This window comes from Apodemus sylvaticus, chromosome 6, assembly GCF_947179515.1.
Source record: "Apodemus sylvaticus chromosome 6, mApoSyl1.1, whole genome shotgun sequence".
Lineage (NCBI taxonomy): Eukaryota > Metazoa > Chordata > Mammalia > Rodentia > Muridae > Apodemus > Apodemus sylvaticus.
In genome coordinates this window covers 49382183-49395616 of record NC_067477.1, presented here as the reverse complement: position 1 = coordinate 49395616, position 13434 = coordinate 49382183, and the positions used below count along the sequence as shown (strand labels likewise).

The 13434-nt window shown below is 49.4% G+C and overlaps 1 protein-coding gene across 1 annotated transcript; it reads right to left on the bottom strand.

The window, feature by feature from the left end:
* Nucleotides 1-7755: 7755 nt before the first annotated feature.
* On the bottom strand, nt 7756-12443 carry Six1 (SIX homeobox 1). The gene is made up of 2 exons (XM_052186790.1): nt 11704-12443; nt 7756-9639 (listed from the first exon to the last, which is right to left on the bottom strand). The coding sequence occupies exons 1-2, from the start codon at nt 12261-12263 to the stop codon at nt 9345-9347; spliced, it is 855 nt and encodes a 284-aa protein (XP_052042750.1). The 5' UTR covers nt 12264-12443; the 3' UTR covers nt 7756-9344.
* Nucleotides 12444-13434: the final 991 nt, after the last annotated feature.

The window sequence follows — 13434 nt, the reverse complement described above, 5'->3', positions numbered from 1 at the left end:
AGCTTTACGACAATCCAAGGAGATTTCAAGGATGTTATAATTATAGCTACTATTTATTATATGTGTATTGTGCTGAGCATTTTATACTCAATACTCCGGTTTATTTTAGGCTCCCCTGCAGTATATCATAACCCCTATTTTCCCAAGAAGGAAATCAAGGTTTGTAGTATTTAGATAGCTTTCCCCAGGCGGCACAGTTTGCAAGTGTGTGCAAGAGGTGGCTCTCTGTGGCCATCCTGCTTCCCGGGTCAGTATCAGTTCTCTGTGATGGGGGAACTAAAGGAACCGTGAAGACTGAGGAGATGAGGACTCATAATGCTGACTGGAGAAGATTTCTTAGTTCAGAGGAAGGAAAAAAAACTCAGGGTTGAAGGGAACAGTCGCAGCTGTTGAATTAAGGAGAAAAGCTCCCCCTGGAGGGGCGCTGGCTCTACTTCCCCCCACCCTAGCGAGAGCTCTGGCCCACTCATGATTGACAGGCGACTATGAGCCACCGATGGAGGGCCGCGTGGGGCTCAGAGCAAGCATCAACTTCTCGGCTTTGCTTCTCCCGTTACCTCTCCCCCTTCCCCGGACTCCACCCGGGACCCGCTGGAAGCTTCCACCGCCAGCGCCGCCGCGAGGCAGACAGAGGCTGCTGACTGATGGGGGCGACCGGGTGGGAGGGTGCTGAGTGAGGCCGGGGCTTTCCTGCCTCTTGGCCCTGGGACCCAGGCTGCTCCCCGCGCCTGTGTGGCCTGATCGGAAGGGACACTCGGGCCCAAGACTTGGCCTGGGCTGTTAGAACCGTCACCTAGGCAAAAGCGTATGGTAGAGGGGAGGCCTGGGCCTACACCATGGCCATGGGGGCTTGGAGACCGTGAGGCCTAAGATCCTAGGATGGAGGATGTAAGGCTCAGCTTCTCCTCCCACCGGGGATTGACCCTGAAGACGGACTTCACTGCGTGGCAGCGGGGAAACAGCCCACCGAAGGCTGAGGGTGCAGTAGAGGAGCAGGCCTCAGCGCCCAGCCCAGCCGCCCTGCTCCTCCAGCTCCCAAAGTTTGCCAGCCTCGGGCCCAGCCTCCCCCACCCCTCCCGCGAGCTGGGCTCCGCTTTCCCTCCATCAACTCCAGGCCGAATTCAATCCGAGAAGGCTCCTTTGAGCTTTTGTGTTTGCTGGGGGAGATGTGGGCGCAGGAGGGATCGCGTTACAACTTTCATTTCCTGAAATGTTTGAGGGAACATCCAGGGTTTTTATCCCCACATCAGGCCCGGCCATGGGCTCGTGTTTCAGGCCTTGTCACTCAGCTGTCACCAAACAAACGAGGCTCTCAGAGCCCAGGAGAGGGAGAGCTACCTGCTATTCATGACCCCTGGAGCAGGTGATCGCTCATGGGAAAACAGGTAGAATTAATCATAGGGCTGGTCTCTGCTTCCTCTCCTTTTTGGCAGAGCTGGCCACCGTGTGAAACCTATCAGAGATCAAATTAACTCTTTCTTGTCCCCCACGGGAACAGAAAATATTTTTCAGAAAACTCAATACATATCCACAGCCAATGACAGAATGAGAGTGTGAAGTGACATCTTGCATCCCACCCAACTTGAGAATTTTTTTTTAAAGATTTACTTACTTATTTTTATGCATATGAGTACACCACCATTGCTTTCTTCAGACACACCAGAAGAGGGCACCAGACCCCATTACAGATGGTTGTGAGTCACCATGTGGTTGCTGGGAATTGAACTCAGGACCTTTGGAAGAGCAGTCGGTGCTCTTAACCGCTGAGCCATCTCTCCAGCCTTAGTTGGCAGATGTTTAGCTTCTAGTATTCTAGTACCCTGGATTTGGTGTAGAATGAGGCACCTCTGTGACACCTATTAGAAGTCCTCCTTATTAGAAGAGGTCAAGGGTATGATCTCTAGCCTCCAGCATCTCCCTCCTGTCTGTCTACCTGGATGTCATTACTTGCTTGTAGTAAAAGGGAACCTTCAAGAGAAGTTCCTAAGAAACTTCTGTGAGTTAAGAAACCCTTCCCCATTCTTCTCTCAGTTATCAATACATAGAGTATCCACAGAGCTCTGTATTAGACCAAACTCTCAAAATCTCCTCCATCATTTTCTTATTAATTTACCATTTGAAAATTTCATACATGCATGTGATATGTTTTGATCAACTCCTCCCATCTCCTACCACCCCACCCTAACTCCATGTCTATGTTTTAAGCAACACAATGCAGTTAGTGTGTACCGTGGCATAGGGCCACCCTGTAGAGCACTGCAACTATTAGGAGCTGCACCCTTAAAGGAAAGTGACTCTCCCTCCCTCCCATTCATTTTTATTGTGATTTAATTCTTGCTTTTTCTAGTCCAAAGCAGAAAGGTACATATTATTGTGCTCTTTGAAGATTTTTTTTTGCTTTAAAATTGTACTATGAATTTTAAATTACACGATTTTATGTTTTGTTATGTCTTCCATTTTCCTATACCTCTTTCTCTCCCTAGGGGAAAATATTTTTAGACAAGAAAATAGAAATTCATTCAGCTTTGCTGCTAAGACATATTAATATTGGAAGAAGGACAGTTTAGGAACTTTAAAACAGACTTGTTTTCTTTTTAAGTAGAAATATAGTAAGGAACCTGTTATTACCATTCTGTCTGTTAGCTCTTCCACAAAAAAAAATTTGGGTTTTTTTTGTGGGAAACCAGGAGATATACTGCATGTAAAATAATCCTCCTGGCCTTTTTTATTAAGATTTTGTCTGTTTACTTTGAAAACAGCCATTGGTTCCAGATTCCCAGAACTGATTTTCTTAGATTAGTGATTTGTACTTAGAGCTTTAAGCAATATTATTCTTCAATTAAAAATTAAAAAAAAAACTTGACTTTAGGGGAAGTGTGTCATGTTTATATAGCATCAGCGATGCACAGAAGATATGCCCCACACATATCTGAGAGCAGACAAAGGTCCAACTGTTTAAATGTTCTTTTCACCCCATAGACACTAAAGTGTGCTGACGTTCTACCTAGCTCAACCTTTTTAAAACATGACTACCTCCTTCCATCGTTACAGCACTCTAAATAAATGCAGCACTAGCCCTGGCTTCCTGTACCAACTAGGCTCACGTCATTGTAGTGGTACAATTAACTCTGCAAACAGAACTCGCAGAGGGTGCCATCTCACTGTCCCAATGAATGTTCTCTGCCAATGCTGCAAGCTTTGCTCCTCTCCACCCCGTGCCAGTCCCCACCACTACCACACACAAGGCACAGCATCCACCCCATGCCAGTCCCCACCACTACCACACACAAAGCACAGCATCCACCCCATGCCAGTCCCCACCACTACCACACACAAGGCACAGCAGCACAAGCTGAGGGAACATTACCACATACAGATGCTTACAGTAACATAATATTTGTGTGAGAGCCAACCAAAGATAGCACACTTAGGTTGTTGGGTTGTTTTGTTGTGTTCTTGGGTGAGACCAGGGGTCACAACCCCATTGTGTTCTCCTGGTACTTAACCCACTTGGATGGCACACCTATGAAACTAAGTCAGATTGGAAATTTTACCAAAGCAGGTAAAGCCTTTCCTGAGGGCAAAAGGAAAAAAAGTGTGTGTGTGTGTGTGTGTGTGTGTGTGTGTGTGTGTGTGTGTGTAGAGGATAGGAGAACAGTGGAGTTTGTAAAAATACTTAATGTCAATAAAACTACACCCCAAAAGTCAACTTCAGAGATATGCAGCCTGGGATCTGCAGACTATCAAGGACATTGACTCTTCCATGGGATGTATTCTTTATGAATCTCAAGACACTTGAAGTGTCAGTAAAAATGTGTAGTCTGGGACTCTACTTCAATTCCACATGCACACTTTCTCAAGTCCTGAAATCACCACCTCCCCCTCAAAAGCTGTTTCTATTACGAATGAGTCATGGCATTTTAAAAGTCATAATCCATTTAAAGTCCCAAATTTAACTAATTTATACGGCATATTAAAGTAGATTTGGCTGTCAGTCCACCATGTTCCTGTTTGATTCTACCTGTGTCCGCCTCATAAAGTATTTGTCTTTTAACTTTGAGGGAAGGGCAGAAGGGACCAGATGAACGCAGGAGGCATACATTTTTGGAATGTATTTTGCAAAGTAAAGATACAGAACAGAATCTCTCTATTTTTCTTCCTTTAATGGCAATCGCTAATACTAACAATAAGGGAGAAGAAAGAGTATCAGTGTCTTTCAGTCATATTTTGAGTGGACACTTCAGGCACATTGTAGTATGTGTAAAATCTAAAACTAACCTATTTCCCCTTTTCAATAAGACTTGGTGTTGATATTTGACTTTTAGTTTCTTTCTCACATTGTTCTGTCTGGTCGTGGAGAATATTTTCACTTTCCAGAAGAGGAGAATAGTGACTACTTTTCTAAAAGCAGTGTGGGGTTATACTCTACCTGCTGAGAATCCAGGTCTGGGCCATCCATTAACAAGTTAAGAGGAGAAGATCTTAGGCCGGGGTTGGAGAATGGACGGCTTCCCGTGCACCCCTAGCAGTCTCTTTTTCTTTGTTTTTAAATGCTACTGCAGTGTTGTTTCTCGCTGTCTGAAAGGAATACAGCGTCTAAAACCCTGATTGTCATCCTCAGTGGGAGAACAGGTTTCCAATTTCATCAGCTGGAACGAAGTTCTGTGTGTGTGTGTGTGTGTGTGTGTGTGTGTGTGTGTGTGTGTGTGTGTGTGTCTGCGTGAGCAAGAAAATGAGACCTTTCCAGGGCAGCGGTTTTTTTTTTTTTTTTTCCTGGATAAAGAATAGCCAACGTTTCGGTCACATTTGATAGTGTTTGTCCCTGGATGGTCCACGTATTTTTTCTAACCCATCCTTCTTAAAGACTTTTCCAGGTAGAGTTTGTGGACCCAGTCAGAGCAGAGCCTGAAGTGCTCAGAAGTCCCCTCTTTAGTGGCACACCTTCAGCCTATGAAACTAAGTCCTCAGGTACCCTCAGTGCGAAACGCGTGAGACATAGAGGCCACCAACACTAGTTCTTCTGGCTTTGGACAACTGGAGGGGGTGGTCTAGAAGGTTTTAGAGCCTTCTGGGAGAAGGCTTTGGAAAAGGAACACCCCACCTGTGCCTGTCAATATCACCCACTTCTATAAAATCTGGCTAGATTGTGTACTTTAACCGCCAGAACCAAGAGTGCTGCGCGCCTGGGCTGGTGCCTTTTGGCTGGATCCAGGACTGGACATAGGGAAGAGGAGGCTGTCCCCGGGAGCCACCCGACTACACCGTGGGAGCAAAGAGACGACTCTGCCCTAAAAGAAATACCTTAGAAGCCAGGGTACCTCTCTCCACCCGCACAGATGGCGGCTAACTCCTAATCAGGCCAGGTCCCTGATAGGCACTGCTTGGCCTGCGCTCGGTAAGGCGTCTAAGTCACAGAGTCGAAGCCAAGGCATTAGTCTAGTGGGAAGGGCAGCGGGAACGGACCGCGGGGCGAGGCTGCAAGGACCGACCCTCGGAGCGGACTGTCGAGGGCCGGTGTTCCCAGGAGCGCTGACACTTGCTCCGTGAACCTCTTGCAGCCAGGGGGTCTACCCCACTTCAGAGCCGGGTGTCACCCCGCCGTGCCAGCGTCCTGTGCCACTCACGTCTCTAGGAACTCATCAGGGAGGCCGAGCCTTGAGTCTTGAGAGAAGTCGGGGAAGCCCAGGACGACAGCTGCATTGTCCGGGCCTAGCCCAAGACCTCCTCTTCTTCCTTGAGGCCAGCCTGGTCTCCTCTGCTCTTGGGCACTTCGCAGGGGTCCACCGAGCCCTGTGCCTGGAGCTGCCCTAGGATCCGGGTCCCAAGACAAGTGCGATTCTCTTTGGGAGCCACAGGAAGCAGAGACTGGTCCTTGAGGTCTCAGTACTCGAGGAGTGTGCCTCCTCAACGCAGAACGGCACCAACAGTTCGCGGAGCAGTCAGAAACAGATGCTCCCCCACGTCTCTGCAGCAGAAGCCTCTCGATCCTGGGTCTGGAGTCCTGCCCGTGGGCCCAGCGAAAGACCTTCGGGCCTGGGAGGTCTCTATAAGGACGTTGCAGAGGCTGAGGACCGCCGCTCAGGGGTGCGGTGCTTGGCCCGTAGAGCTAGCCCATCAGCGCAGTTCCACGGGGATCTTCCACCCCATCTCCAGATGAAGACCAGGCAGTCTTTGCCTAGAACTCCTGCTGCCAGTTCCAGCGGTCTTGAGTCCAAGTTCTTGAGTCCCTGTTATCTGCTAAGCCAAAGACTCGGGAACTGCTGGCCAAACCCCTTGGCCTCCTAATACTTAGGAAGCTTCGTTCTCAGCCAGGGGGTCACAGCAAGAAGAAAGTCGGATCCCAGCAACCTCGTGGCATTTTAGAAAACACCACTCGATTTGGGGTTTTTTGTTTTGTTTTTGTTGCTTTTTTTTTTCTCTCACTTAGCAAATGCTGTAAAGTTTCGTCCTAAAAATCACTTTATTTGTAAGAGCCTTCTCATTATTTTTGGCTATCACTATGAAATCTGTGGAGAAGAAACGAAACGTGGGTCTAGATTCAGTTAAACTTTGACTTCGAGAAGGTAAATTGGTCCCTCAACAGCTGGTTCTCCAGTTTTCCTCGAGGGAAAAAAGTTTGGTTAGTTCCCCCCCTAATGATCGCTCTAAAAATGATTGCCAAGAAAACTCAGGGCAATATCCAGCTTTCTCGCCTCCTCCCGCTTGTCCCGCTCTTAGCCAGACTGCGTGGAGAATGGCGGAGAGAGGCAGACTGCAATTTCTTATTAAACACATCTGGAATATGCACATTCTGGATCGGGTGCCAGGGATTTTACAAAGAGTTTATGGCTATGACAGAAAACTGTCCTTTTAACGAGTTTACAAGCAGTAATCACGGGGGCTTTTACAGGACTGGCCGTCTTAGCTGCTAGCCAGACCCGCAGACTTTTCCAAGATCCACCAACCAAGCGAGCAGGAAGCAGGCGGCCCTGGGAGACAGAACTTCTACCACTCTAAAATTTTGCCAAGAGGAGCTGCAAGAGTGGGGGGTAGTCGGAGTAGGAAGCGAGGGCATGTAAGAAATTAAAGTAATTGGCCCTTCCTTATTTTCCAGAGAGATTTCCGCGGTCTCTTTTGAAGCCTGTCAGGGTCACTGAAAGCTATCTTTGTGCCGGGTGTTTGTTTTGGGGAGTGAATGTGAAGAATGTGTGGAGATTCCCTGCATGAGCCCCTCCTGCAGAGGGTGGCATTTCTCCGTGGCCCAAGACGTGGAGAATAAACACCCTAGTGACTTAAATAAACACCGACTTAATGATCCAAAACACTAACAAGGGAGAATGGGACCCGGAGCTCCCAGCCCAAATGATGGTCTCTGTGTGCACATCTGTCCATCACCAAGGGAAAATGACTTTATAAGTAAAAGTGACTATATTTAAAAGCACAGTGACCATTTCTCGTCTGAACTCAAAACAATCCGACAGTCAAAAAAAGAAAACTCATTATAGGGGAGCCTTAATCTCTCTCTCTCTCTCTCTCTCTCTCTCTCTCTCTCTCTCTCTCTCTCTGTCACACACACACACACACACACACACACACACACAAACATACACTTCAGGTCAAAAACAATACAAAAAGGTAAGAAAGAAATATATTAATATTGACACTTATAGATGAGGAAAATCAAAATTATGGAACTGTCATGTCAGAAAATAAATAAACTCTCCCTGGGGAACAATATTTTACAAAGCACAAGCAAGCCAATCCTGTTATCCTGAGTAGAATTTTAATAAATAATGCCATTTGTTTCACTAGTCTTAAAAGCTAAATACATAAGGTACATCATTTTACCCCAGGCAAAAAGAACATGGAGCCTTCATGACTGCTGGGGTCTTTTTGGACACTATCTGACAAAAGAGCTTCTGATGACCTGCTTTTTTATTTGTACAAATCAATTCATAATCTTAAATTCTTGTTCGAGTTCCCTTTAAAAAAAAACAGATAAATTAGGTTTACTTTCACAGTCTTCTCATAAGTTGCTAACACAAAAGAGCCAAGCTCACATATGAAGGCTGTGGGGAAGAAACAGTGGTAAACAAAACTGCATTTCTAAATAACAAAAAAAATAAATAAATACCCAAGGCTAAACTTCTTTTCTTTCGTCATATCATTAACCTAGCCACTATTCTCTCTTGGTTTCAGGTGATAGACTTCAAAAATACCCTGCAATTCATGACTACTACTAAGAAAGCAAGAAAACTTGTTTTTAAATAGGCCCAGTGACAGCAATACACAACTCACCTTTCAGAAACAGAATCAAACTCCTGCTGGTCTACTGAGTTTTAATTTAGACTGGTTTAGGTACAACAGAAAGGAAGCCTAAAAACACGTGCTTGTTTTAGTAACAAACACCAGGCTGCCGGATTCATTGGCACCCCCTTGCAAGTAGAAACTAGGAGTAGCAGAGCCCTTTGGACAGAGCCAGCCTACAGATAGGAAAGTCTCTGAGGAAGAAGTGATGACATTTAGGAAAGCAGTTTTCCCCCTCCCTCGTTGATACACATTTAGAGTTTGTCATAAACATTAAAAAAAAAAAACAACAAGAAAACAATCACCAAAACCCCCATTAAATTTGACAAAAATAGTTGTATTACTAACATGACTGCTACTCTAACCACCTCCCATAGAGAGCATTAAGACATTTAGGCACTTGTTTCCCTCGCTAATACTGCTCTTTTATTTTAATCTACATAAAATTATTTAACACTAAATATGAAAAATGTAAACTTAATCTTCCCATCAAAAAACAGCTGTGATTATAGTTTTCCTATTCATCTTAAGAAGGCAGCCAGTTCCCCTCAGACTGGAAGTTTCTTGTTTACATTATTTTGATCTCTCTCTCTCTCTCTCTCTCTCTCTCTCTCTCTCTCTCTGTCTTTCTCCATTTCCTTTTCCTCTTCCCTAAACCATTTCTCCATAAATAAATTAAAAGAAAATAATTAAAATCCAGTTAATTTGTAATTTCTGTTAATTAAAAGAAGACGAAGAGGAAGAGGAGGAAAAAGAAAAAGTATTGCCTGGGTTGCCCAGAGCCAAGCCTGTGTGTTTTTGTTGTTTCCTGACCTTTTAGTAGGAGGGAAAATGCAAGGGTATTAAGAGTTGGAGAGAAGAGGGAAAGTATGCTCAACTGAGATTGCTGTTGGTTGTAATTTTTAAAAAGACAATTGTGAAAACCTGTGGTTCCTTTCTGCGCAAAGAACCCCAGAAACAAGCTGCAGAATTGTCCCTGGCTTCTATGTACAAGTGTCCCTAGACGCTGCGGTTGGTTGCTGCTCCGGCCATCCCTTCAAGGCCCCAGTATCTCCCACTTAGGAACCCAAGTCCACCAGACTGGAGGTAAGTGGGCCCAGTAGAGAGTCCTGGAGCTGATGCTGATGAGCCTGCAGGCCATGGCTGGGCTGTGAGGCCGTTAGGCCTGGAAGAGAATAGTTTGAGCTCCTGGCGTGGCCCATATTACTCTGAAGCAGTAGGACCGAGTTCTGGTCTGGACTTTGGGGAGGTGAGAATTCCTCTTCTGAGCTGGACATGAGCGGCTTGCCCCCTTCCAGAGGAGAGAGTTGATTCTGCTTGTTGGAGGAGGAGTTATTGTTTTCAGTGTTCTCCCTGAGAAATAGAGGACAACACCATATGGTTAAAGAGAAGGTTGGTTTTTTTTGTTTTAAGTGTGAGATGAAGGAAGGGGGGCTGGAAGGAGGAAAGGGCCGTTGTGCAATCTGTCACCAACCCAAACGGGGAGCTTCGCCTCCCACCCAGCCCCAAGGGTCATGGGGGAGGTGAAGAGGCGGCCTAAAGAAATGGAGGGCCTGCTGCTTTGGGGACAGTTCCCTTCTCTTCTGTACTTCTCACAGTCAGATGAGCCAGGTTTATTTAAAATGAGCAACAACCAAAAGAAAAAAGGATTTTCAATTTTGTCCAAGCAGCTATGCTTAAGTACCTATTAACCAGCCCCATACATCCAAGTAACTGGAAGCCTTCCGACAAATGGTTGTCGCGATAACGAAATGATCAGGAGACAAACTGCACAAATGCTTGCTGTGACCCAAGTCAATTGCCTGCCTCCATCTGAGGAAACAATTAGATGACCAGCTTCCCTGCCCCTGTCCGGAGCCTGGGGTTCCAGAGACCTAGGACAGGTCATGGGAAGTCGTGCCCAGAGCGGCCCAGTGACCTGAGTAAACACAGGGAGCTTAGCCAGTCTCTCGGATTTCATCCGGGAGTGGGCCCTCGCCTGGCTTCAGGGACCAACCGTTTTGTAAGCTAAAGGGTAGCTGGAACCGCGCAGTCCCGTTTTCTTTGCTTCTAGTTCATTCCCCAGCCCCTTCTGCTCTCCTCGTCCGCAACCCAGGGCCTCCTACCCTTTCTCAGCCGAGCAAACTGACCGAGCTGCCTCGACCCGGCTGGGCGCCGGCCGACCCCGCACGACGGAGTGTCAGACAGTCCCCACTGGGACCCCGGGTCCCAGTAAACTTCAGGATTGCTCGCTCTTCCTCCTTTCCAGCGCCGGCGGCCACCCGGCGCCTAGCGCTCGCCCGCCTGCATATTCCCTTCCCAGCAGGGTCTCTCCCTCGCTTTCGAAGAGCTCCTTTCCGTTGAATTTAGGAAGGCTCTGTAGTTTCCCCACCCAGAGGGAATCCTGGAAGCCAGACCTTCGGCTCCCAAACTGCCAGTGAACAAAGGCTCTGTGCCCCGCTCCCCAACTTTTCCGCCCCGCGCGCCTCCGAACCTCGGGCAGACGCTGCTGCGAACCTCCCGGGCCGAGCAGCCGCCGCGTCTGCGCGAGGAGGGGAGGGGGGCGGGAGACAGACTTTCTTTCTTTCTTTCTTTCTTTCTTTCTTTCTTTCTTTCTTTCTTTCTTTCTTTCTTTCTTTCTTTCTTTCTTTCTTTCTTTCTTTCTTTCTTTCTTTTTCTTCTTTCTTTCTTTCTGCCTTGCTTCCGAACTCCCGGGTGAGGCAAGCCAGCGACTGGAACCCTACTCCTCGCCGACAGCAGTGAGGACGAGGCCAGCGAAAGCAACCCGGCCACGCACGAGGGAGCGCGGCAGGCGGCAGTCTTCTCCCGGCTTAGGGCCTCGAATAGGACACCCAGCAGCGACACCCTTAAAACCCCCTTTGCAGGGTATTTCTTTTTACTTGACTCCTCCCATTGTCCAACTAGCGCGGATTGAGGCAGAACTCCCCTTCTTAGACTAGCGGGAGAGAAGAAGCAAAGATTCAGGAGGTACTGGGGACCGAGCTCTCGACTCAGACCAGCTTAAGCCGGAGCGAAAGAGCGGAGGTTCGAGACCTTCCGCCGTACCGAACCGCTTCCCTCGCGATACCTAGCAATACCCCCGTTTCCTCTGATCTACAAAGCCCCTGGCCACCCCCTCTCCGCCTCAGCCAGCCAGAAGGGCGTGAAACAAACCCAGCGCCGACAGCTCCCGACATTCTTCCCCACCGAAGAAACCCACGCGCGAATGCTCCACGCAAGCGCGGCCCAGTCCCTAGCAGGCAACCTCAAGAGTTCATGAACTTTTACTGCAGCGTCGCCGAGGCCGGGGCACCGCCCCACGGACCTCTGCCGGGTGGTGGCGGGTAGGGAGCCGGTGGCGACGCCTGCGGGGGGCAGAAGGGAGCGAAGGGTGAGACTTCCCCGGATCACCCGAGCCTGGACAAGCACGCCGCGTACCTTTCCTTGGCCTCGGCGGCCCGGTCTCTTTGCCTCCGGTTCTTAAACCAGTTGCTGACCTGGGTGGTGGTGAGGCCGGTGGCCTCGGCCAGCTCCCGCTTCTCCCGCGGCGAGGGGTAGGGGTTGTGCGCGTACCACTCCCGCAGCACGCCCCGAGACTTCTCCTTAAAGCAGTAGCTGGTCTCCTCGCCATCCCAGATGGTCCGCGGCAACGGGAATTTTCGGCGCACCCGATATTTACCCACGGCACCCAGGGGACGGCCGCGAAGTTTTTCAGCCTCCACGTAGTGCGCTTTCAGCCACAGTTGCTGCAGTTTGGGGTGATTGTGAGGCGAGAACTGGTGGCTCTCCAAGATCTTGTAGAGCTCGCGGAAGTTGCCGCGGTGGAAGGCGACCACTGCCTTGGCCTTGAGCACGCTCTCGTTCTTGTGCAGGTGATCGCAGGCGGGCAAGGACCACAGGAACCTGCCCAGGCGTTCCAGGTTCCCTCCTTGCTGCAGAACCTCGCACACGCACGCCACTTGCTCTTGCGTAAAACCAAACGACGGCAGCATCGACATGGCTGGCGCTGCCGGGGCGCACGGGCCCGGGCGCACGCGGCGGCGAGCAGAGCTGGAAGAGCTGGGGGCGGCTGCCGCGGGGAGGGGGGCGCGGCTGCTCTTAACCCCCTCCCTAGCCTTGGCGCAGGCGATGGGACCAGTCGGACCTCGGCGGGCGGGAGGCGAAGGAAGACGAAGAGAAGGAGGAGTGAGCTAGACTCCGAGTGGCTGGCGCACTCTGCAGCCTTCCGGGCCTCTCCCGCTCCGGCCTGCCGCCGGGTGGATGCTGCTAGTTGCCGGGGAACTTGGTTTCTGTTCTCCCCGCAGCGGCCTTAAAGCGCGCAGCGTCCCCCGGCACGCTGATTGGCTGCGAGCGGCGCCTATCCGGAGCTGGCCAGCCGGCGCGCCGCCCGGCCGGGCAGCAAAGCCGCGCCGCCCCGCCGCCCCGCGTGGGGAGGGCGAAGTTGCCTAGCCCTGAATAAGGAGTGGTGGGAGGATAAGGACCCAGAGAGGTGGGAAGTGAGGTGGGGTCGGGAGGAGGGAACTAGGGTGCTGAAAGGGGTAGTGACCAAATCAGGACCTTGCGAAGCGGCGCCCTCTTTGGTGTCACCTAAGGGAAGCCTCACGCATCTCAGCACAAATCAATGACTGCAGACGTTCTAATGACCCTCTTCGCCATACTCCTAGCCCTGTCTCTTGCAGTCTTGGCTTTTCCCGGTGAGCTCATATTTAATTACCTTAATGTTAAGATGAATAAATAATGGATTGATGAATAGCTATGGAATGAGATAAATAATACAAGAGGAGACTAGGGTTCTGCGCTGCAGGCACTCAGAAAGTGGCTTCTTCCAGGTTTGGCTCCTGGAGCTGAAGTCAAACTCGCCCCCCCACACACACACACACACTTTCTCTTCCTAACGTCCAACACCTCCCAAAGGGCCCAAGGACTCTGATCTGGGCAACTTCCCCTCATTCTCAAAGTGCCTCTAGAAGAGGGCTCAGAAGAGTTGACCCTGGCACGGTAGCACAGAGACACCAGAGCTTCATTTGCAATTTAGTATCTTGTGGTCCATAGACTTCTGGACTCAGTTTCCCCATTTGTACGGTTGCGTTTTTCAATCCAACCTCTACTACCGATGGATGCTGAAAAGCTTTACTTGCCATTAGCAAAAAAATTGGGGGAACCTCATGC

Coding starts and splice junctions, on each gene's coding strand:
- Six1 (XM_052186790.1), bottom strand. CDS start 12,263: ATGTCGATGCTGCCGTCGTTTGGTTTTACGCAAGAGCAAGTGGCGTGC. Junction 9,640..11,703: donor GCCGCCGAGGCCAAGGAAAG/GTACGCGGCGTG, acceptor TCTATTTCTCAG/GGAGAACACTGAAAACAATA.